The 26,807-nt window shown below is 35.8% G+C and overlaps 1 protein-coding gene across 2 annotated transcripts in view; it reads left to right on the top strand.

Moving 5' to 3' along the window:
• The first annotated feature begins 5,305 nt into the window (after positions 1-5,305).
• The window catches only part of LOC136034549 (protein snakeskin-like), a 31,244-nt gene continuing 9,742 nt past the window's right edge, over positions 5,306-26,807 (top strand). For both annotated transcript variants that reach the window (XM_065715782.1, XM_065715781.1), the window contains exons 1-2: positions 5,306-5,540; positions 26,487-26,678. In XM_065715782.1, the coding sequence (XP_065571854.1) occupies positions 5,484-5,540; positions 26,487-26,678 (249 nt within the window). In that variant the 5' untranslated portion in view covers positions 5,306-5,483. The remainder of the gene's footprint in view (positions 5,541-26,486; positions 26,679-26,807) is intronic.

Raw genomic sequence — 26,807 nt, forward strand, 5'->3', positions numbered from 1 at the left:
TGCAAGGGCTATGCGTGTTTAGAAGATTATTTCATCCTATTAAATAAAAAAAAACAAAAAAAAACTGGATACAGAGTTAGATGATTACTTCATGCACAGAGAATTTATTTTAGAAATTTTCTAATTACATATTGACCCCACAAATAAACAACCTAGAATAATAATAATCCATCTTCAAATGTGATCAAGAGCATACACATTTATTGCCCCGGAACTCTGACGCGTGTGTTATTCCACAACTCTAGCGCGTGGGTTCCAGTTGCTGCAACACTCAAAGGGGCCTTGGCACCGGAGGTTTAGTTTGCTCTTTCATGTCAAAATGGCACCATTTCCTACCGAACACCCAATTGAAAATGAACTGTGGTCTCCTGCTTCCACTAAAACTATTATAAAAACTTAAAAGAAGATTTTATAGGATTTGTGCCTAATAATGACCATTTTAAGACATAAGATCATTTCTGCTTGGAGGCTTCTCCTACTCCCTGTCCCTTCCCCTTTCTGAAAGATTAAGCCTGCAGAAAGATGTTGGTCAAATTTGAAGCAGACACGTATCCAGATAAGTTCATGTTCCTACCATTTTTGTATTTTTTTTGTATTTTTTTGGGTAATTTTTGTGCGAACCACTTTTGTTGGGAGGGGAGGGGAGAGGGGTTCTAATTTGAGAAAAACAAAAAATTACAAACTTGATTTGTTTCCCATTCCTACGTACAGGCTCCATAGCCTGTAGACTACAGACTACCTACAGGCTCTATAGCCTGTAGATCAGTGTTACTGTTCTTTGATGTGTATTAAATAAATAAAAAACAAGTTTTTTTTTTAACTGAAAGTAAGGAGCGATATTAAAACTTAAAACGAGCAGAAATTACTCCGTATATGAAAGGGGCTCTTCTCTCCTCAATGCCCCACTCTTTATGCTAAAGTTTGACTCTTTCTCTCAACTCTACTTTTTAAAACAGTAAAAAACTTTAGCGTAAAGAGTGGAGCGTTGAGGAGGGAGCAGCCCCTTTCATATACGGAGTAATTTCTGTGCGTTTTAAGTTTTAATATCGCTCCTTACTTTCAGTTAAAAAAACTTGTTTTTTTTAAATTTAATTTCTGAACGTTTTTAAATTAAGGCATGTTTTGATTTTGGCTCTCTGCACATGAATAATTAAAACGAAATTTGCATATTAATTTTTTTTCTGGCTAAATGGCTTTCTCATAGTTTTAATCGGACGATTTTGACAAAAAAGGAGCGGGGGAGTAGGCCTAGTTACCCTCCAATTTTTTGGTTATTTAAAAAGGCGACTAGAACTTTTAATTTTTTACGAACGCTTTAATTAGTAAAAATATATGTAACTTTAGTAAAGAACGTCTATATTCGTATGTTTTTATTACATATATGAGGGGTTCACCCCCTTGTCAATACCTCGCTCTTTACGCTAAAGCTTAAATTTTGTCCCAATTCCTTAAGTCACAAAGGCCGGATCACCCCTGAATTACAAAGGCTGTGGAATAAATAGTTGAAATTAATAAAGTTACTTTAGCGTAAAGAGCAAGGTATTAGGAGGAAGTGAGCCCCTCATATGCGTAATAATTTCTGTTCGATTTAAGTTTTAATGCTTCTCCTTACTTTCAGTTGAAAAAACTTTTTCATATTTATTTTTTCATTGTTCTTTAAAAAATGCTAAATAATCCTGCACCCCGTTCATGGAAATTTTCTTCCCCCATGACCAATTCCTCCATGGAGAGATCCCCCCGCATAACCCACTCCCCTCAACTCTTCCCAATCAAGAAAAATCCCCCTGAAAGCGTCTATAGACTTCCCAATAACCATTCCTATGTGTAAACACTGGTCAAATTTTGTAACTTGCAGCCCCTACCACGGGGACTGTGGAAGAGTAAGTCGTCCCAAAGACATAGTTATTAAGTTGTTCGACTATACTGAATAAAATGGCTACCTTAGAATTTCGATCCGGTGACTTTGGGAAAAAAATGAGCGTGGGAGGGCGCCTAGGTGCCCTCCAATTTTTTGGTCACTTAAAAAGGGCACTAGAACTTATAATTTATTAGAACTTATAATAAGCTCGGAATATTAAGTGAGTCACAGTTCGGTTTCAGAACTAAACATTCAACTGTTCATGCGACATACCATCTAATGGAGTGCGTTAATAGTGCCCTAGAAAGGAATCTTATCCCTCTTACTGTGTTCATAGATTTTAAAAAAGCAATTGATACCGTTGATTTTAATCTTTTATTAAGTAGGCTAGCTTGTTTGGGAGTCCGTGAGAAGTGTTTGGATTGGTTTAGGCCTTACTTGCATGGTAGGTCCATCAAAGTTATGATAGATGATGTGGTAGGGAAACCCTTCAATGTGAATTGTGGAGTGCCCCGAGGTTCGGTATTAGGACCTTTACTGTTTCTTATATACTTGGATACAATGCGTTTTTACATTCCTGGTGCCGTAGTTACATCATTCGCAGATGACACAGAGCTTACAGTGATTGGGGAATCTGTCGAAGATCTTATAGAGATAACTAATGTAGCTTTGGAGAATTTATCTCAGTTCACAAAGCATAGTTTTCTTGCAGTGAATACTGAGAAGACTAATTATATGATATTTAGTCGTATTGATAAAGTTGTAAATAACTGTCATAGTATTCTTTTACAAGGTGTTTCCATTAGTCAGGTTTTTCAATGTAGATATCTAGGATTTTATTTTGATGTAAATTTTAGTTGGATTCATCATTGCAAAGTTTTATCTTCAAAATTGGCTCGCGGAGTCGGTATTTTAAGAAGATTTCATAATTTTTTTCCTCTATATGTCCTGAAAGCAATTTATTATTCAATTGTCCATCCTTATTTAGTGTATGGTTGTTCATTGTATGCAAGCAATTTTTCTAGTCATGTAAAAAGGGTCCAGATTATGCAGAATAAGGCAATTAGAAGTTTGGGTGAGTATCTTGCGTGTGGTAGTACTAGAGATTGTTTTAGAGATTTAGATATTTTGAATATTGATTTGATTAAATCTCAACAGATCTTAATTTTTGTATACCAGGTTTTAAATGGATTGTCTCCTCAGTATTTTAGAAATTTTTGTCGATATAATTCAAATTATCACAATTATTCTACTAGGAGCTCTGATCAGCTGACTAGTGAAATCAGTCATACAACGCGATCTGAGTTTATGATTAAACATGTAGGTGTTGTTATTTGGAACTCGATTCCAGGGAGCGTTAGGTGTTCTGAAAACCTTATGTTATTTAAAGTAAGAACAAAAAATTATTTTTGAATAAATTATAAATTATATTGGTTAAATTTTTATCCCTTTTTTTTTCTTTTTTTTTACGATGAGAAATGGCTGTTTAGAGATTGTATAGTGTTTCGTCTGTTTTTTTTTGTTTTTTTTTTTTGCGTATTTCTTTGATTTTGAATGAATATTCTCATTTATTTTTTTGTAGTTTTGCTGCTGAACAGTGATATTTTGGGTCCCTAAATTGAGCAGCATATTATTGATTGTAAGTGCAATTTTAGTAATTTTTATTTGATGAAATAAACGAATACCTACCTACCTACCTAAAAAAAAAAATTGTCAGGATGAGCCCTCTTGCGACATTCTAGGACCACTTAATCGATCCGATCACCCCTGAGAAAAACAACAACAACACAAAAAACAAATAAACACGCATCCGTGATCTGCCTTCTGGCAATAAATACAAAATTCCACATTTTTGTAGATAGGAGCTTAAAACTTCTACTGTAGGGTTCTCTGATACGCTGAATCTGATGGTGTGATTTTCGTTAAGATTCTATGACTTTTAAGGGGTCTTTCCCCTATTTTCTAAAATAAGGCAAATTTTCTCAGGCTCGTAACTTTTGATGGTTAAGTCTAAACCTAACAAAACTTATATATTTAAAGTCAGCATTAAAATGCGATTCTTTTGATGTAACTATTGTTATAAAATTTCGTTTTTTAGAGTTTCGGTTGCTATTGAGCCGGGTCGCTCCTTACTACAGTTCGTTTCCACGAACTGTTTGATTAAATAAATAAAAAACAGGTTTTTTTCAACTATAAGTAAGCAGCAACATTAAAGCTTAAAACAAACAGAAATTAATACGAATATGAGGGGAATTGCCCCTTTTCAAAAATTTTGGCAAATTTTCACAGACTCGCAACTTTTGATGGATAACTTTAAACTTGATGAATTTATATATTCTGAATAAGCGTCAAAATTCGATTTTTTTATGCATTCATTGTGACCAAGAATGTTTCTTAGAGTTTCGGCTACTATTGAGCCGCATTGCTCCTTACTTACAGTTTGTTACCACGATCTCTTTGATAATTGTGATAAATATGCTAGAAAAAAGTATATTAATGTTCTTAAAAGAAGTTAATAAAAAAATATATACACATTAAATTATAAAAAAACAGTTCTGGGACATTTTTTAGATCTTCTAATGCTTAATACCTCCTCTTCAATCCATACTCCGTATCTAAAGTTTTCGATTTGTTCAAAAACCTTTAAACAATGTAAAATTCAAGGGAAAGGTTACCCTCCCTTTCCCCTGTTGACGGTTTATATTTGCACTGTTTTAATCACAGCTATATTAGCTGAAAACTGCCAAGGGGATCAACCACAACACCATCCCTTGGATAGTTTTTACTTAAATTTATTGAAAAAGCACCATTTCTTTATAACCAATCCCCTTCCACTAAGTATGTTTACTTAAATTCAATAGAAAAGGGGGGAAAGTACGAACTATAGGATTATTTTCTGGTTGTTGAAGCATGTACGCAAGGGTGCCCACAGGAGGGCAGGGTTGTGCTTTAGCCCCCACCCTCCCCAGATAATGTCAGGGAAAACGATATATTTGATACATTTCTTGTGAAAAATCCTCTTTTTAAAACTATAGCCATAATCCATGGGAAAAAGGTCATTTCTGCCCCCCCCCCCGAAAATAAATTGTGCCTGTGCCTTTTTTTACTTAACCTTGAGGTAAAATTATATGGGTGATAAGTTTAGGTGAATAAATTTCCATTTTAGTGTCTTTATAGTCGCTTCTTTAAAACGAGGAGGGCTCTGGGAGTTTTTTTTTGGGGGCACCGATTCCTGATTGTAGTTTTGAATATGTGGCAGCAGAATCTAAATTCGAATGATCCGGTTAATATGGTTGAATGCCCTAAATTAAGAAACTGTCTTTTGAGGGTCAGTAAGTAGATTAAACTTGAAAAAAAAATGCTTCCGCGGATAAAAATGCCCACAAAACGCACCAAAAACAATTTATATATGCCCGTTCGGCATAAGTTTTCATCAATTACCCGGCCTCCACTACAGAAAGAAATTTGCCTTACGCTGAAAGAATTTATCAATAGTGTTACGTAGGTTAATACAAACGTAGTACATACGTTGTAAAGACTTCTCAGAAAGCAGGATCTATCTGTAGAAAGAAACTGCCCATTTGGAGAGTAGAAAAAGCAGTAAAGACAGGGAAATTTTAAGAAAATGGCGAGTGTTACAATGCTTGGAAAGCCTCATGGGATTTTGAAGTTTATGGAACTGGTGAGTTTCATTTTGATAAGCTTAGTGGCGGTTCTAGGCTTGGTCAGGGGGAAAGCTGCCCCCTTAAGTTTATCTGACATAAAATTCCTTGTAGTTTATTTATCTTGGTATACCTAGGCGTACCTTGCGCCCCTCCCCCCAGATTATGGGGCCTAAAACCGCTATTGAACAGTTCAATTATTTTGTTACTTGCCTGTTGCTCAAACAGATAAACCGAAAAACGAGTTGTTTTGACATGTAGATCTAAATTAATAACCTAGGCTTCTGTGTGGCTTTTCTAGGAGACCTAAGCTATTAAATTTTCTTTTATTTGTTCTTGTTCATTGGTCTGGTTAGGGGAGCAGTTCCCCCTTCCGTTTTTCTTACATCCGACATAACGTTCCTTCTATTTTATGCACCTAGTACCTTGCCCCTCCCCCATATTGTGAGGCCTAATACCACTTCTGAATCAGCTAGCTTATTTATCTTGTTAGTTGCATGTTGTTCAAACACATAGACTGAAGGTAAAATTCTAGTTAATTGACTTTTTGCTATCTCGGAAAGGGTTTAGGTTAGGAAAATGAAACTTTCAGGGATGGGTCTACAGGCTAAAGTATGTCCCGGGAAGGTATTTTAAAGTACCCACCTCCACTCCTTCTCCCTCTAGAGGGCCCTGAAATTTGCCTACATGACGTATTGAAATTTTGACAAAACAATATTTTACCTTAATTTTCAGTTAGCCTACTAGTTGCTTTTTCTCTGCCTTTAGTTCTGAAAATGCAATTCCTGTTATTTGAGTAGAATTTTGAGCCGTATCAATGTTGTTTTTTTTCAAAATTTAGGAAATAGATAGATAGATAGATAATTTTATTCACCCACTCGATACAAAACCACAAATGGCACGAATGGAGTACAAAGAAGAAAAGAAAAAAAAAAACAAAAAAAAAAAAAAAAAAACAAACACTTAACTGCACAAACAAAAACAAACGTTACGATACACCGCCAATAAATAAAAACATTATTACAAAAACTCACTAAGGACGAATTGCAATTGCCAGACTACTAGGCCCAAGCGACCCCAAAAATTCAGAACGACGTTTCGTCACAGCAGCAATCGGATCTGTGATACCGAACCTTGCAGACATCTTGGAATTTTTAACCCACGGTGGGGTATTTAAAAGAAACTTTGCATATTTGTAAAAAAGTGATCGAAGGTTTCTTTTATCACTAACACTAAATATATGCCAAAACGGTGATAAAGCCAGAAAGTGTGGGATCACCAGTGCATTATATAGCCTAGCTCGAATTTGTCGATTATATTTCGCTTTAGTTGAAGATAGCGCCCCGTAAGCCTTACGTGCCTTTTCTGCGAAATTACTTATTTGGCGAGCACGTGTAGATGCCATGTTATGACCTATAGGCATTCCTAAGTACATTATGGAGTCAGACAGTGGAACCTCTTGAGCACCAAATTTGACAGCAAGATCTATACAATCTGCATTTCTCCTATTGAAAGCATCAATCTCGCTTTTACTTGCATTAAAAGATAGGCCTATCTCTCTATAAGCATCATCTAGAATCTGAAAATTTTCTTCAATACGAGACAAACATCTACTTAAATTAAAAATATCATCTGCGTAATTAAGTAATGTTACATCCAAACCTCGGAAAATGCAGCTCATTTGCACTAACTTTTGGGCCTCGAGAACACTATTATTATACAACCGGGGTGACGAAATTGCACCCTGCCTAATGCCCTTTCTAACCGGAATAGCATTGCAAATGCTATTCCGGAATAGGAATAGCATTGCAAAGATATGCAAATGTATTTGCATATCTTTAAAACCTTATAAAATGGAATTGAGCAAAGTTATGAAGCTGAAAACGATTTTGTTGTACTTAAACCAAGCAGAAAATATATTTTGCAAAGTTTCACTTTTATAACGAACATATTTTCAAAGGCCATCAAAGGTCAGGGCCCTCTAGAGAGAGGAGTGGAGGTAGTTGCTTCAAAATACCTTCCCAGGACATAATTTAGTCTGTAGATTCATCCCTGAAAGTTTCATTTTCCTAACCTAAACCCTTTCTGAGATAGCAAGAAGTCAATTAACTAGAACTTTACCAGACTGAACACGAATTTTTCAGATGTAGACCTAATTTTGATAGCCTAGGCTGGCTTTTCTAGAGGCCTAGACCCCCTATTAAATTTCTTTTGTTGTCCTTGCCAAGGTTGAATTCTTTTGGTGTTAGATTATGGTCTATACTAGCCTAAATCATAAGCTTTTGTTCATGGCTTTGGTAAAGTTCTAGTTAATTGACTTCTTGCTATCTCAGAAAGGGTTTAGGTTAGGAAAATGAAACTCAGGGATGGGTCTACAGGCTAAAGTATGCCACAGGAAGGTATTTTGAAGTACCCACCTCTACTACTTCTCCCTCTAGAGGGCCTTACCTTTGTTGACCTTTAAAAATATGTGTGCTATAAAAGTGAAACCTTGCAAAATAGATTTTCTGCTTAACTGAAGTACAACAAAATTGTTTTCAGCTTCATAACTTTGCTTAATCCCATTGTAGTTACTTCAAAATACCTTCCCAGGACATACTTTAGTCTGTAGATTCATCCCTGAAAGTTTCATTTTCCTGACCTAAACCCTTTCCGAGATAGCAAGAAGTCAATTAACTAGAATTTTACCATTGATTTTAATAAATTATTCAATAAGCGTAATTAGTGTGCTCTATTGAATGCAGTTTGAACATCAAAATGAATTCCTAACAAAAACAAACAATTTTGAAATCTGCAAGGCCTTTGAACCTAGTCTAAATTCTTGGCATTAGCTTAGCCTATACTCAGAGCCATTACTAGGGTCGGTGGTACCCAGAGAAAAATTAATTGCAGCGCCCCCTCCCAACTTAAATTTAAACAAAAAACTGAATCAAATTGAAAAACTTAATCAAAATAGGCAATTCTCTAGCTGTGGCCCCCCAACCATGGCGCATGGGGCAGCTGCCCCGGTTGTCCTTCCCCCTTTTGAACAGCTCTGCCTGTATTAACATAAATTTTTTAAGAATTACCTAGGCTATTTATTAAAAATGAATTGCAAACTTATTGAATTTTGAAGGGCAAAGAGAACAAATAATCAATGGCAATATGTTTTAATAAGTGCTTTTGAACGCAATTTAATGACTGCGTTTGGATATTCAACACTAAAAATTACAAAATCAATTACAGTAAGCTTATTGAATGCGTGGCTAATATTTGTAATAATGAAATGTCCTGGACATGGTGCAGAAGTGATGCTTTTTGTTGTCTTCGTTCCGCCTTAGACCTTAGACATATGCTGCCTAGCTTCTTAAAATCACAACCCAGTAAGATTTTGCCTTTGTCTAGCGTATTGATACTCAGAAGACTTAAAATGTGATAATAGGCTACAAAACCGTTGAACTTCGAACATTGTTCTGATATAATACAGAAAGTAGACTGTCAAAAAGGAATATCCATTCAATTTCCTGTTCAAAGCTATTCCCAAATTTAATAATTGCTACCGTAACAATGCCCCCCCAAGGGATTTTTACAGCGCTAGTAGGCTATGTACAGAAATGTACTGTATGTCTGTACTGGGCTATATGCCAAGGAATGCTAGCTTGAAAGGTTTTTTTTTAGCTTGAAAGGTTCAGTTATTTTTTTTTTATATAGTTTAGAGCTACACCTGTGTATTATGAGGGGGCTGAGACATTATTCCAACAGTACCATGATTATAATGTTTGGGAAGAACAGAGATTGTTGAAAATGGTGTTTATTTATATTGTATCAGAACATTACAATACTGAAATTTTGCCAGGGAATCAGTTCAGTAAGTCCACAAATGGGGTTCTTTGGGGACGGTGGTGGCTTTTTTTTTACTTTATTAGTTTTTTATTTACTTGTATTTCCTTTACCAGTGTACCTAAAACATTAATAAAGGTCAATATTTATGCGTTCTAAAGTAGCAAAATTGGCTTTCAAATTCTTTCCTTTAAAAGCATCAAAATTACAATTAGCAAAATACCAATAAGCTTTTGTAGCATTAGACCTTTTTTAATATGTCCTGACCTCCCAAGAGGGGATCTTCTGAAAGCCCCTCCCCCCAAATTTTTTGTATAGACAAAAAAAACTGTGCAGGAATCTAACAGCATATTTCGTCGGAGCTAGTCTGAACAAGCCAATCAGATGCATCTTGGGCTATTAATCAAACCTTAGTCAAAACATTCCAAATAGTAGGGCAATGAAAATGGTATTTTTGACTGCCATGGCATTACAAAATTTAATTGGTACTTTTTATTTATCCTGACCACACTCAAAAGTGAAGTGTTAGGTTAATCCTAATGAGATATACCAAAATACGGTGAAAATCCAATGCTTCAGAAACGAAATTATGGAACCTGCAACAGAGAATTATGGAAAGCCAAGAACTCACATTAAATACCTAACCTAACCAGCTTTAAATATTAAATATTAATTAAAACATACCTTTATAGTAGTTTATCTCACTGAGACTAAGCTAATTATCCCCGAATGCAGACAGATAAACTGGTTTTACTCAGATCAAGAAATTGCGGTCAAGATAACTGACGAGTAACATTTAATTTACAGTTCAAAATAATTTGGACAGTTAATGAGAAACCTAATTAAATTGTATATTTTAAATTTATATATTAATTATAGTTAAGTATATCATATATTATATTGTATATTAATTACAGATATATTAAAATTTTTGTTTTCTTTTCGCAAAATGCTTTGTCTCTTTGAACTCATTTTCTTCAACTCGTCGTCCATGAGAACATTAAATTTGCGAGCCTTTTCCCAACCACTTTCGAACATTAAATTGCTTACAAATTTTATTAGTATATGTGCTTCAGATTTAAGTCCAATAATATAACATTAGAATTCCCGCCACTTGTATACTTGCCTTTTTCTAAGCCATTTAGCATAAATGGGTGACTAAACAACAAAAAATATAAAACAAACACTGTTAGACAAGACTTGACAGCGCAGTAGTAGTGAGAACCATTTCGTGTGGGCCTGGTACTTTAGGTTTGAGTCTCAGGTAAAGCAAATTTCTGTCTTAGAGAAGACAAATCCTTAAGGATCAGGGCTTCCACTTTCTGAGATTTATTTTTGGTATGTAGCCTACGCGTTGTAGCGACCAAAGTTTGTTCTTGATGTGTAATGAAACCGTTTTTCTATGTGCACGCGGAGATGATCAGCTTAGCCTGAGCGAGATAAAATTCTATGCAGGTATATTTCAATTGAATATTTAACACATAGAGGTGGTTAGATATTTAATATAATGGGTTCTGGGAGACCTTCTTTCCGTAATTCTTTATTGTAGTTTTCATAATTTTGTTACTAAGCTGTTATAATTTTATCATATTTTGGTATATTTCATTAAGTTTAACCTAATTTCACTTCTTGAGTGTGGTCACCATAACACGTAAACGGCGAATTTTTTTTTTTACTAAGTTATTAAGTTTCAAACAGGTCGTGGTAACGAACTGTAAGTAAGGAGCGACCTGGGTCAATAGTAAATGAAACTCTAAAAAACAGAATTTTGATACTAAAAGATACATTAAAAGAATCGGATTTTTATGCTGATTTATTTATATAAGTCTCATCAAATTTAGTCTTTCTTATCAACAGTTACTAGCCTGAGAAAATTTGCCTTATTTTGGAAAACAGGAGGAAACACTCTAAAAGTCATAAAACCTTAACGAAAATCACACCATCGCATTCAGCGTATCAGAGAACCCTATTGTGAATGTTTCAAGCTCCTATCTACAAAAATGTGAAACTTCGTATTTTTTGCCCGAAGACTGATCACGGGTGCGTGTTCATTTATTTTTTTTTCCCAGGGGTCACCGTATCGACCAAGTGGTCCTATAATGTCACAGGAGAGCTCATTCTAACGGAAATGAAAAGTTCTAGTGCCCCTTTTAAGAGACCAAAAAAATTGGAGGGCACCTGGGCCCCCTCCCATGCTCATTTTTCCCCAAAGTCAACGGATCAAAATTTTGAGATAGTCATTTTGTTCACCATAGTCGAGAAACATAACTATGTCTTTGAGGATGACTTACTCCCCCACAGTCCCCGGGGGAGGGGCTGCAAGTTACAAACTTTGACCAGTGTTTACATACAGTAATGGTTATTGAGAAGTGTACAGACGTTTTCAGGGGTATTTTTTTGGTTTTGGGGGAAGGGGTTTGAGGAGAGGGGTATGTGGGAGGATCTTTCCTTGGAGATGTGTCATGGGGGAAGAGAAATTCAATGAAGGGGGCGCAGGATTTTCTAGCATTATTATAAAAAAAATGAAAAAATAAATATGAAAGTTTTTTCAACTGAAAGTAAGGAGCCGCATTAAAACTTAAACAAACAGAGATTATCACGCATATGAGGGGTTCTTCTCCTAAATACCTCGCTCTTTAGGCTAAAGTATTTTCAGTAATTTCAACTATTTATTCTACGGCCTTTCTGATTCAGGGGTCATTCTTAAAGAGTTGGGACAAAATTTGAGATTTAGTGTAAAGAGCGAGGTATTACCGAGGGGACAAACCCCCTCATATACATAATAAAAATATACGAATATAGAAGTTCGTTACGTAAGTTAATTCTTAAGTTACGTATATTTTTTACCAATAAAAACGTTGGTTAAAAATTTAAAGTTCTAGTTGCCTTTTTAAGCAACTGAAAAATTGGAGGGCAACTAGGCCTCCTCCCCAACCCCTTTTCTCTCAAAATCGTCTGATCAAAACTAAGATAAAGCCATTTAAGGCTAATGGTCTTTTTTGTTCCCGCCCAATTTCTGAAACAGATTCTAAGAATCTTAATAACGCCACTGCTAGTATCTATTCGATAGCAAACTCGTTTATGAGACTTGACAAAAACATAAACAAGTGGGAGAAAAAAACAAAAGATGTTTGTTTAGCAAAAGCACGTTAGATTCTACGGAGATTAATTTAAATGAACAGGTTATGTAAAAGAAAATATACCCACTGCTGAGCTAAAAATAGTGTTTTCTTTTGCATATCAATTTAAAGGGTAATCCTATATTTTTTCGCTCAGAGATTTTGATTCGATGTGCATTGAATGCAAATGGTAGAACTTGTACGAAAAGTAGACAAATCTTTTATTTTCGAGATGGGTGTCTGTTTTGAAATGTAAAGCGTGAACTCTCCCAAACCTCAACCGAGACCGAGTCCGTTTGGAAATGAAAATTGTTTGGCTATTGGGAGAACCCTTGGGTATTGAGAATTGCAAGCAGTTAGCCAGGTGGGTGAAACACCCACCTGGCTATTTTCTTTTAATCTTCAGTTCTCGAAGTCCACCAGTCCCCAAACTTAAACCTCGTCATGTTACTTCTGAATTCCTTTTTACAAATTGTGATGAAAATGAAATAAATGAAATAATTATGTGTATGAAATAACAATCCTGTGGAGTAGATGAAGTATCGTTAAAGCAACAAAAACAATTGTTATTTCTATTTTGACTCATCTGATTAATTTATCACTTGAAGAGGGAACTTTTCCAGAAAGACTTAAATTAGCCTGAGTGCTACCCCTTCACAAAGGGAAGTCAAAAAATGAACCGAGTAATCACCGATCCATTTCTATTTTACCTTTTTTTCGAAGATTTATGAGAAAGTAGTCCATGAAAGAATGTATGATTACCTCCAGGAGTAGAATCTTCTGTGCGATACCCAACTTGGCTTTCGCAAAGGACTTTCTACGGATATGCACCAGCTATCTGGAATTCAATCCCCTTGGAAATCCGGAACTCAAATAACCTTACTACCTTCAAGCGAGCAGTGAAGGGTCGTTCCAGAAATACTGTTTAGATTTGAATATCATGCGGTCCTCCTCTTTTCGATCTTTTCTTTTATTTTCTTTTTTTTCTTTTCTTTCTCTTCGTCACTCCCCTTTTTTCTCTTTTTTTCTTTTTTGATAAATCCAGTTGATCAGTTGTTTCTGTTTGTTGACTGTTTAATTATTCTTTAGTTAAGTTTCTGCCCTAGTCAAGCACTTTTGTGCTTTCCTGGCCGATTATGTACATGGAATTATGGGTTTTTATTTAAATATATATGATTGAATTGAATTGAAGAATTCCTGCGAACAAAACTCTAGCACAGCTTGCATCAAACAATAAGTGCGTAATTGGTAATTTGATGTGTGTGTGTAGACTTGTTCCTGTGTTTGCGTACGTTTGTGTTTTTGTGCTCCTCAATCTCATCCTGCTAAATAACTAAGAAGACTAATCCGCCATTCCATCATAAATTTACTACGAAAAAGTAGCACATAAACAGAATTGATGGAAATAAAACTAATTTATTGGGAAGATAACAAGAGGAAAAGTTTGTGTAAAACGAAAAACTCAATGCATACCCGTACTAATGAACTTATTTTGGAAGAAATATAGTCTCTCAGGCGCATACGGGTTAAAGCACATAAAAAAGAATTTTTATTGAAATAGAAGAAAAGCGATAACAGTAAAAAGTTTGGGATTTCCCAAAAGGAATTTAAAAACCCTTATCCATCGTATCTGCCCCCATTAAAATACAACAACGAAAACAAACAGTCCGCACATGCAAAAGTAAACTACCCAAAGAACAAGAGCTAAGAGCTCATATGGCACTTGTGACGAGGTCGGAAGAGCCGAGAGCTCATATGGTACGAGGTCGGAAGAGCCAAGAGCTCATTTGGACGAGGTCGGATGAGCCGAGAGCTCATATGGTACGAGGTCGGAAGAGCCAAGAGCTCATTTGGCACTTGTGAGAAGGTCAGAACCTAAAGTTAAACTTTATAGCACAAGATCCTTCTAAATATCAAATTTCATTAAGATCTGGTCACCCTTTCGTAAGTTACAAATACCTCAATTTTCAAAATTACCTCCCCCCTCCCAATTCCACCAAAGAGAGCAGATCCGGTCCAGTTATGTCAGTCACGTATCTTAGACAGGTTTCTATTCTTCCCATCCAGTTTCATCCTGATCTCACCGCTTTAAGTATTTTCTAAGATTTCCGGTCCCCCCAACTGCCCCCCCCCCCAATTACGTTTGATCCGGTTGAGATTTAAAATAAGATATCAGAGTTACGAGGTCCTTCTAAATATGAAGTTTCATGAAGATCCGATCACTCCTTCGTAAGTTAAAAATACGTTATTGTTCTTATTTTTCAGAATTACCCCCCCCCCCCCCCCCCGCAATTGAGCGGATCCGTTCCAATTATGTAAATTACGTATGCAAGACTTTTGCTTATTTTTCCAACCAAGTTTCTTCCCAATCCCTCCAATCTAAGCGTTTCCCATCATTTTAGGTCTCTCCACCCCAAACTTCCCCCAATGTCACCAGATCCGGTCAGGATTTAAAATAAGAGCTTTGAGCCACGATATCCTTCTAAAAATCAAATTTCATGGAGATCCAATCACCCGTTCGTAAGTTAAAAATACCTCTTTTTTCTAATTTTTCAGAATTAACCCCCCCCCCCCAACTACCCAAAAGAGAGCGGATCCGTTCCGTTTATGTCAATCATCTATCTAGGACTTGTGTTTATTTTTCCCACCATGTTTCATCCCGATCCCTCCACTCTAAGTGTTTTCCAAGTTTTAGGTTCCCCCTCCCAACTCCCCACCCCCATCACAAGATCTGGTCGGGATTTAAAATAAGAGCTCTAAGACACGATATCCTTCTAAACATCAAATTTCATTGAGATCCGATCACCCGTTCGCAAGTTGAAAATACCTCATTTTTCTAATTTTTAAGACTTACTCCCCCCCCAACTACCCCAAAGAGAACAAATAAGTTCCGATTATGTCAATCATGTATCTAGGACTTGCGCTTATTTTTCCCATCAAGTTTCATCCCGATCCCTCTACTCTAAGTGTTTTCCAAGATTTTAGGTTTCCCCCCTCCAACTCCCCCCAATGTCATCAGACCCAGTCGGGATTTAAAATAAGAGCTCTGGGACACAATATCATTCCAAACATCAAATTTCATTAAGATCCAATCACCCGCTCATAAGTTAAAAATACTTCATTTTTTCTATTTTTCCGAATTAACCGGCCCCTACTCCCCCCCCAGATGGTCAAATCGGGAAAACGACTATTTCTAATTTAATCTGGTCCGGTCCCTGATACGCTTGCCAAATTTCATCGTCCTAGCTTACCTGGAAGTGCCTAAAGTAGCAAAACCGGGACTTTAGGTTTTCCCCCTCCGACTCCCCCCAATGTCATCAGATCCGGTCGGGATTTAAAATAAGAGCTCTAAGACACAATATCATTCCAAACATGAAATTTCATTAAGATCCAAATACCCGCTGATAAGTTAAAAATACTTCATTTTTTCTATTTTTTGCGAATTAACCGGGCCCCCACTCCCCCCCAGATGGTCAAATCGGGAAAACGACTATTTCTAATTTAATCTGGTGCGGTCCCTGATACGCTTGCCAAATTTCATCGTCCTAGCTTACCTGGAAGTGCCTAAAGTAGCAAAACCGGGACAGACCGACAGACAGACAGACCGACAGAATTGGCGACTGCTATATGTCACTTGGTTAATACCAAGTGCCATAAAAAGGATGAATGTTTGAGAGGTTTTTCACTCTCAGAAATCATATACCTCAGGTGGCTAGTACCAAGCATGGCAGAAGTGTGCCAAGCATAGCGGAACTGTGAGAACAGTACTAAGAGTGAATGATCTGTGCCAAGCATGACATAAGTATCCCAAGCATGGCAGATGTCTGCTAAGTCTGATACAAGATCGTGATTTCATAGCAATCTGGGAATGTACATTATACAATTAGGCTAGTGAGTTAAGTAATTGAAAATTAAAGAGCCATTTGAAACAGACGGACAGAAAATAAAATCCTTCAATGATCTAAATGTGAAACGGTCAAACATTACTGTCTATGCATAATTGACTGAAAATGAAGAGAAATAAAAATAAATAATTATACCAAACATAAAAGAAATGGGTACTGCTATATACAAATAATTAAATCCTAAACGATTAAAAATTAAAATGAGTGCTAAAGTTAAACCAAAAAGGACACAAATTACTGCCCATAGGAGTTCGACTAGAGTTCCGTTCTAACCGTAAACCAAAATAAAAAATTGTCGCTAAATAGAATCTGTAAACCTTAATTGTTGATGTTTCCTGTAATTAGTATATTAAACACTAAATAATTATACATTACACATTCAGTTCATTTTCAATATCTTTCCAGTCACCTTGATTTTTATAGTGGTTTTTTTTTGTCAGTATTTTGGAATTAATAAGATGAAAGCTATTTTCCTTGTAATAAGATTAGGGCATTAACGTTATTTTGTGTTAGGGCGAGATGCACAAGATTTCGGAAAGAAACTTAAAGACGCTTTAATTAAATACCAAAAATGAACGAATTGTACAGAAAACGTAATAATTGTAGGAAAAACTATAAAAATCACAAATACTAAGCCCAAGTAACATACAAGAAATTTATAAGAAAAAAACTAAAATTGTTTGTATTAAATGTATTTAATATACTTCAGACCAGATAAGAAACTTCATTATTTTTGGACATTGACGAAGAATGAGACAGAAATTTATGGAGGAAAAAATAATTTTCCTTGCCAATATTTTTTAACACATTTTTTTTTATCAAACACGAAGATTTATCTATTCCAAATCAGACCAAATTATTTCTTCAAAATCACTGTTTTCATGCATTGAGTTCCTGGTAAATTCACTGTTCTCCCCCGATCCCTTCTGTGCGTTTTTTTTCTTGCTGTTCACTTCAACTCGACTCAACCTTCTTTTTTTTCCTCTTTTTATTTCTTGAGACAAGCTTGAGTCCTTCGGTTGGTGGGCTGTACATTTTACAGACACAGGTTCTCTGATTTCCATATTCCTTGCAACCCTTGAGTCTAAAATTTCAGGAAGTAAGGATTCATTCCAGAAGGCTTCAAGCTTCGGAAATATTTTTTCCCAGTAGTCTTTCGATCGGTGAACTGTAATTATTTCCCAATCCTCAATAGAGTTATAAACTATTAAGTGGCATACCATTTTATCCAGTATCTCGAGTTGGCCTTGTATCTGGGCGAAATACCTGTGATTTTTTTTTTAGCTGAAGACCTTCACTGGATAATTCAAGAAAAAATGCTTTAACTAAATTTTTTGACTGGGCCACATCATAAATGGTTTTGAACTCTGGTATATTATGCACCGTTTTTATCTCTATAGGTGTGCCATTAGGGAGCAGCCCATCTACAGATGCAGCAAGATACTGATACTGTGGATGCACACTGAGTCCTATTTGATCTCCCTTTACGACTTTTAAGTTGAATTTGTTTTCATATGCTTCTAGTGCCACTACTTCTAAATCTAAGCCCTTTTTCATTAGGGCAGAGCAGAATCTAGGTCCCAAGTTTCGAATTTGCTTAACAATTGGGGCAACTCTGGTGCTGTTTTTTCTGGTTGCAATTCTGTGGAAGTAACTACTAGTTATTCTCTTAGATCTTTCTTCAACCCAAGTGTCATTTTTGGATTGGCCCTTGGTACTGTTGAACAAACAGCTTATACTGGCAAAATCCAATTTTAAATTCTCGTCAGTATATTTTTGTATGGCCAAATTCATTTCATCAGAAGTCATGTCTGGCTTATTGCAATTTGGTCCATAGTCACGATTACCAAAGTTATAGTTTCTATTTTTTAACTTAGCAACGTGTTTTCCTCCAAGAGCACTATAATAACTGGTCAAATTACGTTTAGATATTACACGGAGTTTAGCCGTTTTATTACAATATTTTTTTGTTACGCTAGAAGGACTAAGCCCAAAAATATTTTTTCAAGCTAATTGATGCCATTTTGGACCTGAATTATAAGCAAGACTTGCTCCATGAACTCTTGCATGATATGAACCTCGTTTAGACCGGCTTATTTGCTTTCCTCCGATGAATTTAGCAACAACTGACATGTAGCTTTCAGCTAAGTTTGTAGTTGCGTCATTTCGAAGCTGCTCTGCTTTTCGACACACAATATCGACCTCTGTCATAACATCTTCAAACACGTGCAGGGGAAAATTATTCCACCGATCTTCTATTTTACTATTCACGGTCAATTCAGCAATCTTAGGACATCCAGAATCACATTTTGTGTGGTTTCCGAAAACATGGTACGGACCTCTTTTTAACAAGATTTTCAATTCTTCTGCTGTTCCATTATTTTCAGAATTTATTTTTATCGCACCCCTTAAATTTTTTGTCAGTTGCTGGATAATTCCTCGGGGAAGACATTTTGTGTACAAACCTTTTTTATTTTTGCACAAATTATATAGATGGGCTGTATAGTTTTTTGTGACGTGATTTGCACATTCATGTTTCCGTATGTTGGAACCGTAGGAAACACTTTGTTTTAGCTTATAAAAAACACTGGAATCACCGTCACCGATAAACTCTAAAAACTGTAATCCGTGCATCTCCTCACTGGAACGAAAGCCTTCAACTAGAATATCTGTTTCCATGCTCCTTGAATTTCCGTTATAATTCAGAAAGCAGAAATGATCTTTGGGAATTACTTTGGCGTTTGCAGAAGAAAAACATATATAACAGTATTTATTTTTTATTCCAACATATAACAGTTTTTTCGTAAATGCATCTATGATAACTGCAACACATCCTTTGGCCGAATAATCGTGTCCTTTGCTACGCTTATTCCAGCCTCCATCACATATCACTTTTGTCCAGTATGAGTCCTCCTTATACCTATCATCATGAATGGCTGATTTTAAGGCCTCTCGTCCATTTTCTAGCAAAATTTCCGATAAACTATTCATCCAAGCATTACCAAGCTGCCTTTCAATACGGGAATAAACTATTCGTGACATTGGTTTCACTCCAAGCACCCTGAAGAATTCACACAGTGTAGAATACCCTCCTCCACTACCCATGGCTCCCAAACAGCCTTCGAATTCAAGCAGCCTTTAAGACTTGATTTTTTTTCGGAAAAAGCAACCTGTGTCTGGTCCGTAAAACTTGAAAGATATTCTTTTACGCTTGTTGCTGGACATTCTGGTTCACCTTTAATCCTCTTTTCCCAGTTACACTTATTACACTTAACTTTCAGTTCAGTTTTCAGGCCTTTCTTTTCTAATTGCTTTATAATCAATTTTCCGTGATCGCAACTGATTTTGTGTCTGAATGCTGAAATTACTTCAGCAAGGAAATACCTTAGATTCACAATGCAGTTTCCATCTGGAATTCCAGATAAGTCTATCTCAGTATTCGTATCGGGGCAATCAACACCGTAAGAACCACTACCGTTTCCCAATTTATTTGAATCGTCTATGAGAGGATTTGCTGAAAATTCTTCTGAAATTTTCGATCCATTTGACAAATTATCTTTATCTTGTTCTCCAAGCAGCACCTTTCTAAAAAAAATGAAAAGAACCATAGAAAAACAAAACAGCGACCCGGCTCAATAGTAAACGAAAGTCTAAAAAACGAAATTTTGATACTAATAAATACGTCAAAAGAATCGGATTTTAATTAAATTTAGTCCTACCCATCAAAAGATAAGAGCCTGAGAAAATTTGTCTTATTTTGGAAAAAAGGGGGAAACACGCCCTAAAAGTCATAGAATTGTTTTGCCAGAAGACTGATCAAGGGTGCGTGTTTATTTGTTTTTTGTTTTCTTTTTCCCAGGGGTGATTGTATCGACCCATTGGTCCTAGGGTGTCGCAAGAGGGCTCATTTTAATGAAAATGAAAAGTTCCAGTGCCCTTTTTAAGCGACCAAAAATTGGAGGGCACCTAGGCCCCCTCCCACTTTCATTTTTTTTCTCAAAGTCAACAGATCAAAATTTTGAGATAGCCATTTTCTTAAGCATAGTCAAAAAACATAATAAGATGTCTTTGGGGACGACTTACTCCCCCATAGTTCCCGGGGGAATACGTTGAAGGATCTTTACTTAGAGGAATTTGTCACGGGGGAAAAGAAATTCAATGAAGGGGCATAGGATTTTCTAGCATTATTAAAAAAAACACTGAAAAAATAATAATGAAGAAGTTTTTCAACTGAAAGTAAGGAGCAGCATTAAAACATAAAACGAACAGAAATTATTACGCATATGAGGGGTTCATCTCCTCCTAAATACCTCGCTCTTTCCGTTAAAGTAATTTCAACTATATATTCTACGGACTTGGTGATTCTAGGGTCATTCTTAAAGAACCGGGAGAAAATTTAAGCTTTAGTGTAAAGAGCGAGGTATTGACGAAAGGGCAAACCCCCTCATATATGTAATACAAATATACAAAGTTCTAGGTGCTTTTATAAGTTACCAAAAATTGGAGGGCAACTAGACCTCCTCCCCCACCCCATTTTCTTCAAAATCGTCAGAACGAAAATATGAGAAAGCCATTTAGACAAAAAAAGATATGCAAATTTCGTTGTGCGGTTAGCCAAATCAAAACATGCATTAATTTAAAAACGTTCAGAAATTACATAAAAAAAACAGTTTTTTTTAACTTCAAGTAAGGAGCGTCATTAAAATTTAAAACGAACAGAAATTATTCCGTATATGAAAGGGGTAGTCCCCTCCTCAACGCCTCGCTCTTTACGCTAAAGTTTCTTATTGTTTTAAAAAGTATAGTTGTGAGAAAGAGTCAAACTTTAGCGTAGAGAGCGGGACATTGAGGGACTACCCCCTTTCATAAACGGAATAATTTTTGTTCGTTTTAATGTCGCTCCTTACATGCAGTTAAAAAAAACTTGTTTTTTTTTATTTAATGGACAAGAGGGAATGAAACTTGTATATGTAATTTTTACTTACCGGTATTTTAAATTCAGCCACCTTTTGTTGATAATTTTCTTCCTCATATCTCAAATGTCTTATTGACTTCAGTTGACAAGTCAACTAATCAGAGACACAATGCCTTGGAGGCGTAATGCCTAAAATTGGATAAGAATCCCGCCTTTTTTTCTATTGGCTGATGAACAACGCTATTAAGCCGGAAACAGGGGTAAAATAAGTAAAAAGTAAGCACATTTTGAAATTGTATTTTTCTGATTTTGCTTTCACACTATTTATGATAGACATCAGAAATTTTCTGTAATGGTTGTAGATTATAAAATCTACATATGATCCAAAATTCTACCCTCTGGAGCCAACTTCATACCTTCTAGCAAGAAAAATGTTGAAAATTAAAAATAATTTTTTGCACCGTTAAAAATAAAAATATAACAATTCTGCAACCAACATTTTTTTTTAAATACTGGCAGGATGAACTAAAAAAAAAAATCTACTGTCATTTCCCATCCACTAAATTTTTATTCACCAAACTAAAATAACTTGATTTCTTTTTTTTGCACAATAGGTAAAGCATATACAGAAAAAGTGAAACCAACATTTTTTTCCTTTTTAACTCGAGAGTCATCAAAAAAAAAATCAGTTCAAAATCACCAAAATCGCAGAAGTTATTCATGATTTTCTATCATAGGAGAAATAGCATTGGACACAAATTAAGACCATTAGCCTTAAAAAAAAAAAAATTTGCAAATTCCATTTTAATAATTTATGCGAGGAGAGCCAAAATCAAACATGCATTAATTCAAAAACGTCCAGAATTTGTAGAAAAAAACTAGTTTTTTAACTGAAAGTAAGGAGCGACATTAAAACTAAAAACGAACAGAAATTACTCCGTGTATGAAAGGGCCCTTCTCAACGCCCCGTTCTTTACGCTAAAGTTTTTTACTGTTTAATAAAGTAGAATTGAGAGAAAGAATCATACTTTAGCGTGAAGAGCGTGGCGTTGAAAAGGGGCCCCTTTCATAGACGGAGTAATTTCTGTTCGTTTTAAGTTTTAATGTCCCCTCTTACTTTTAGTTGAAAAAACTTTTTTTTTATTTTATCAGTCCTAGGCTTAAAATCTTTTGGCAACTATGCATATCGCAAAATGAAGTATGAAGATCTTCAGAGCCATTGATGGCGCATCTTTTGTCGGATCTTTATCCAGGGTTAGGTAGGAAGCCTGTCGCTCAATCTTGCGACATGTGGAACCAAATCGCAGTTCTTTATGGTCAAACAGAGATAAATTCACTGCGCTGGAACATGCTAGATACATTTTAATTAATATTTAATCCAGTGGTGTCTCCCAATCCCCCAAGATATTTTGTCCCTCCAGATCTTGAAAATTGCGTATTTTCCTTTTGGTAATTCGTTGGAAAACTGCTTTTTCTTCCAGTATGTTCATTGAAAAAATTGAAAAAACAAAGAAATTGCCCTCCTAGATTTCGAAATTGAATTTTGACCCCACCCCTCCCCTACATTTTCGTGAATTGGCCCCGCATATCTGATATTCTTTTAATCCTTGGGATTTTTTTTTTTCAAATGAACTCTTGGGGTGTTGTTAAATTCGTAGCGGCAACCTTATTCAGGATATTTGAAGAGAAAACACATTATGTAGCCAAATTGGTTTTTTAATGTGGAGGCTTTTTTTCTACATAAGCCTGTGAGGTAAGAGTTAAGGTTTCCCTTACTATGAAAATTGGGCCTTAGTTTTCATAAATGGAGCTATTTTTAAAAATTGTCGGGTAATGCTTTTCATTTTATGACTACTGTTCAAGGATGTGTATATGGGGGGTCTAGGGGGTTTGACCCCCCTCCGAAATGTTCGTTCGACTCGTAAAAATGTAACGGTACGTCCTTGTTAGCTAGTACACACTCGAGAATTTGTATCGCAAAGATGAGACCATAACAAGAATTCGTGGTCTTTATACCAGACAATTAGCTTCGGTTCGGTGGGAAACAGCATTGTAGCTACATTTTGATGAAATATTTAGTTTGTATTTTCGTTAGGTTAGGTTTTCTATTTAATATAATGCGGTCTGCCCCCCTTCCATAATTCGATGTTGTAGTTTCCATAATTTTTTTACTAAACTTACATATTTCCATCATATTTTGATATATTTTATTATGATTAATCTAACTTCAATTCAGTGTGTACTAGCTAACAAGGAAGTACCAACGTAACAAACATGAACATATACAAAGTTTTGATGCATTTTTTTTAGTTTTTTTGTACCCATACCCCTTCCCTCTCCCGTTAAAAAAAACACCCTGGATACGTTCTTGCTATTATTTCATAATTGTTCGCTTCCAAGAACGAAAAAAAAAAAAAAATGTTATGAAGTCACGTGGTTTTAAATTGCTTATGTGAATAAGCATACATTACCCTTGAATATTGAATAAATGCTTTTCAGCTATTGGAAGCCAAGCGTGAAATCATAATGTCATAATGTCAAAACATTACGAAATGATTTAGCAGAAAAATGTTTCTTCTAAGTTATTACATATTGCAGAAAAGCTCACAAATATTTCAATTTAAACCAATGAAAATAATTCATAAATTCAAAAATAAATTTTCACACTTAGATAGGGTAGAAAACTGTAAGAAACAGGGACGGGCACAGGGGGAGGATGGTCATTGGCTTGACCCTCTCCCCCTCGAATTCTAATTTTCCCCTAATTTCATAGTGCTTCTTAATCAATTCAATAGAACGTTTTTTTATTCCTTCCTCCGGAAAGAATTCCTGCGTGAAGTACATAAAGCCTTGAAAAATAATATAAAAAAAAAAAATACGTCGACACGTCCACTGTCTCTGGTTTTTGCTAACCTTTTTTGACTTCAGGCCCCGTATTCAAAGTATTCCCATGGCCCCATCATTGATTGTCTAAACAATCACTGCATTCCCGATGTCTGTCGCCAGCATGTCTTCTAGACATACCTATAAAATACATAAATCAGGTCCCGAACCCCCTGTCACTTTTTTCCTAAAATTTGGGGTGTGTTGGACAGGTCATATTAACGATCCACGGTTAAGTGTTGGCATCTGATAATATTGGTATACTGGATGAACTCGAATGACATTCTCTGTAGTGATTCGCTCTAGGCAAATTTTTTCAACACGTGCTATTGTTTGACCGGTGACCGGCGTTTAACCCCAGAAAATACCCCCCGCAGAAAATACCCCTGTGGAGAATACCCCCCGCGGACACTACCCTCCTGGAAAATACCCAACGAGGTTCATACACCATCGAGGGAAATACCCCCCGGAAAACACCTTCTGACTAAATTTGAGAATTTTATTTGAGTTTTTTCCGCAGGGGGAAGGAATTTTGGTTCTTGTGTATTATACGCCTCTCACTCAAGTTTACGCTGTGTAAAACTCTAGAACAAAGTGATTTCTTCATTAGTTTCTTTCAGCTTAGCGCGAGAAAAGACAAGTGACAGATTAGATGGGAAATCTATAATTTGGGCTATATATTTGCACACAAGAAGGGGGGTCAGTTTGAAGTCAGAAAACAATTATTGCTTCATAATATGCAGAATAATTGTACATAACCCATTTTGCAAACAGACCTGCTATACTTTCTAACTCTCCCCTAATGTGCAAGTATATAGCCCAAATTAGTTTCTAAAGGAATGAAGAAACAGATTTGTTCTCGAGTTTTACACATCGTAAACTTGAGTGAATGGCGTATAATACACACGTACCGGAATTTTCACGGAGAGACCTGGATTTTCCAGCATTATTTAAAAGCGGTCAGAAGTTAAATAAAAAAAAAAAAAACAAGTTTTAGCAACATCAAACCCTAAAACGAACAGAAATTATTACGTATATAAAAGGGGTTTGCTCCTCCTCAAGACCTCGCTCTTTACGCTAAAGCTTTTTCATATAATTTTAAAATAAACTTTATTGTTCTAATTAAACGACAATTGTGTTTCAAGAATCGTTCTTAAAGAATTAGGACAAAATGTCGAAACTTTAGCGCGAAGAGCAAGGTCTTGTGGAAGGGGTAACTCCTTTCATATGCGTAATAATTAGGGTGGTAGATGGAAACTAGAAACACAAAGCAGGTTCTAATTTTGACTGTTGCTCTATTCATGAAATTCCAAATTGTCGAAGCACCTTTATTCAATGTTGGCAAGTCATCCTTCAGGAGGAATGGGATCAAGTTGAAAGCGCCTTGAAGGGCCCTAGTTTGAACCCTCGATTTGTTCTTTGTTTCATTGACCTTTGAAAAGTGGGGTATGACTCGTCGAGAAGCCCCCCAACCTTAGTTTCAAACGTCTCTTCCCATTTAGTATTATCAGTTTTTTTCGTGTGTGTATTTCTTAATAAATTAATGATCGCGGTAACATGGTTAATACATATCTCCCGCCTGAATGTGGTTAAGACACCGCTATTAGACTATATTTTCGTGTTTTGACTTACTACAGTCTATATTGGCTAAATTACACTTATAAGATTAGTAGTGTATTTACTTTTAACCCCTTAAGTCAAATATTAGGCCTGTTTTTACCATTTTCTCAAAGAGGAAAACTGCTTTATTATTATTATATTTTTTTTTAGGTTACTTAGCTGCAAAGCAGTTTCGCCATTGTAAAATAGATTTATAAACACAAATTATCAAAAGTTTTAGAAAGTTTGAAAATTCAGATGCGCCCTTTCTATCGGATAAGCAACACATTTTCTGCATACAACAAAATAATTTTCGTAGCGCAATTTTGTTTCAAAATTCAGAAAAGAAATGAAACCAATGATAAGCATTTAGACTGCAATATTTAACTTCAAATCAATTAGTAAACAACTTTCATTTGTATCGCTAAAAACTTCAGACATGTCCTTTTGTTCATGTGGTTTCAATTTATGCCGAGGCCAAAGCTGATGGTTCACAAATATGGGTTAAAATGCACCTCTTGAAATCCCCCCCCTCTCGATGAGGATCACCAAGACTAGTTTTAGGTACATAGTTTGTATTTTGTTTTTGAAAAATTTAACGTTTGACCTATCGTTTTGTGTATGATCTTCTTTGTATTAGTCTTAATTTTTGAAAACAGACCAATACCAAAGTAATTTTTGTAAATATATCCTGTTTTTTCTTTAATCTGATCGTTTAATTTTTAGCTGATCGCACTTGTATGCGTGGCATTACTGAGGCATTATGATCTTCACTTTGGTGGTGAATTAAACATGGCATCGTTCCGGGACCGATATTTAGTTGGATCTATTACAATTGGCGGAATGATATTGGTCACTGCACCCTTGATCGCTTCTTATTTATTTGGTTCCGGAGATACTTCCTACAGAGCACCACTAGTAAGCATACCCTATCCTATGCCCTACTGCTAATTGTTTGTTTTAAAGAGCTAGTCAGTGTCATTCGAGCCCTTCCTATTTAGCATATTGAGAGTTGTAGCCATAAATTCTATCTTAAATGAGTTCAAA

The sequence above is a fragment of the Artemia franciscana genome, chromosome 13 (assembly GCF_032884065.1).
Source record: "Artemia franciscana chromosome 13, ASM3288406v1, whole genome shotgun sequence".
Taxonomy (NCBI): domain Eukaryota; kingdom Metazoa; phylum Arthropoda; class Branchiopoda; order Anostraca; family Artemiidae; genus Artemia; species Artemia franciscana.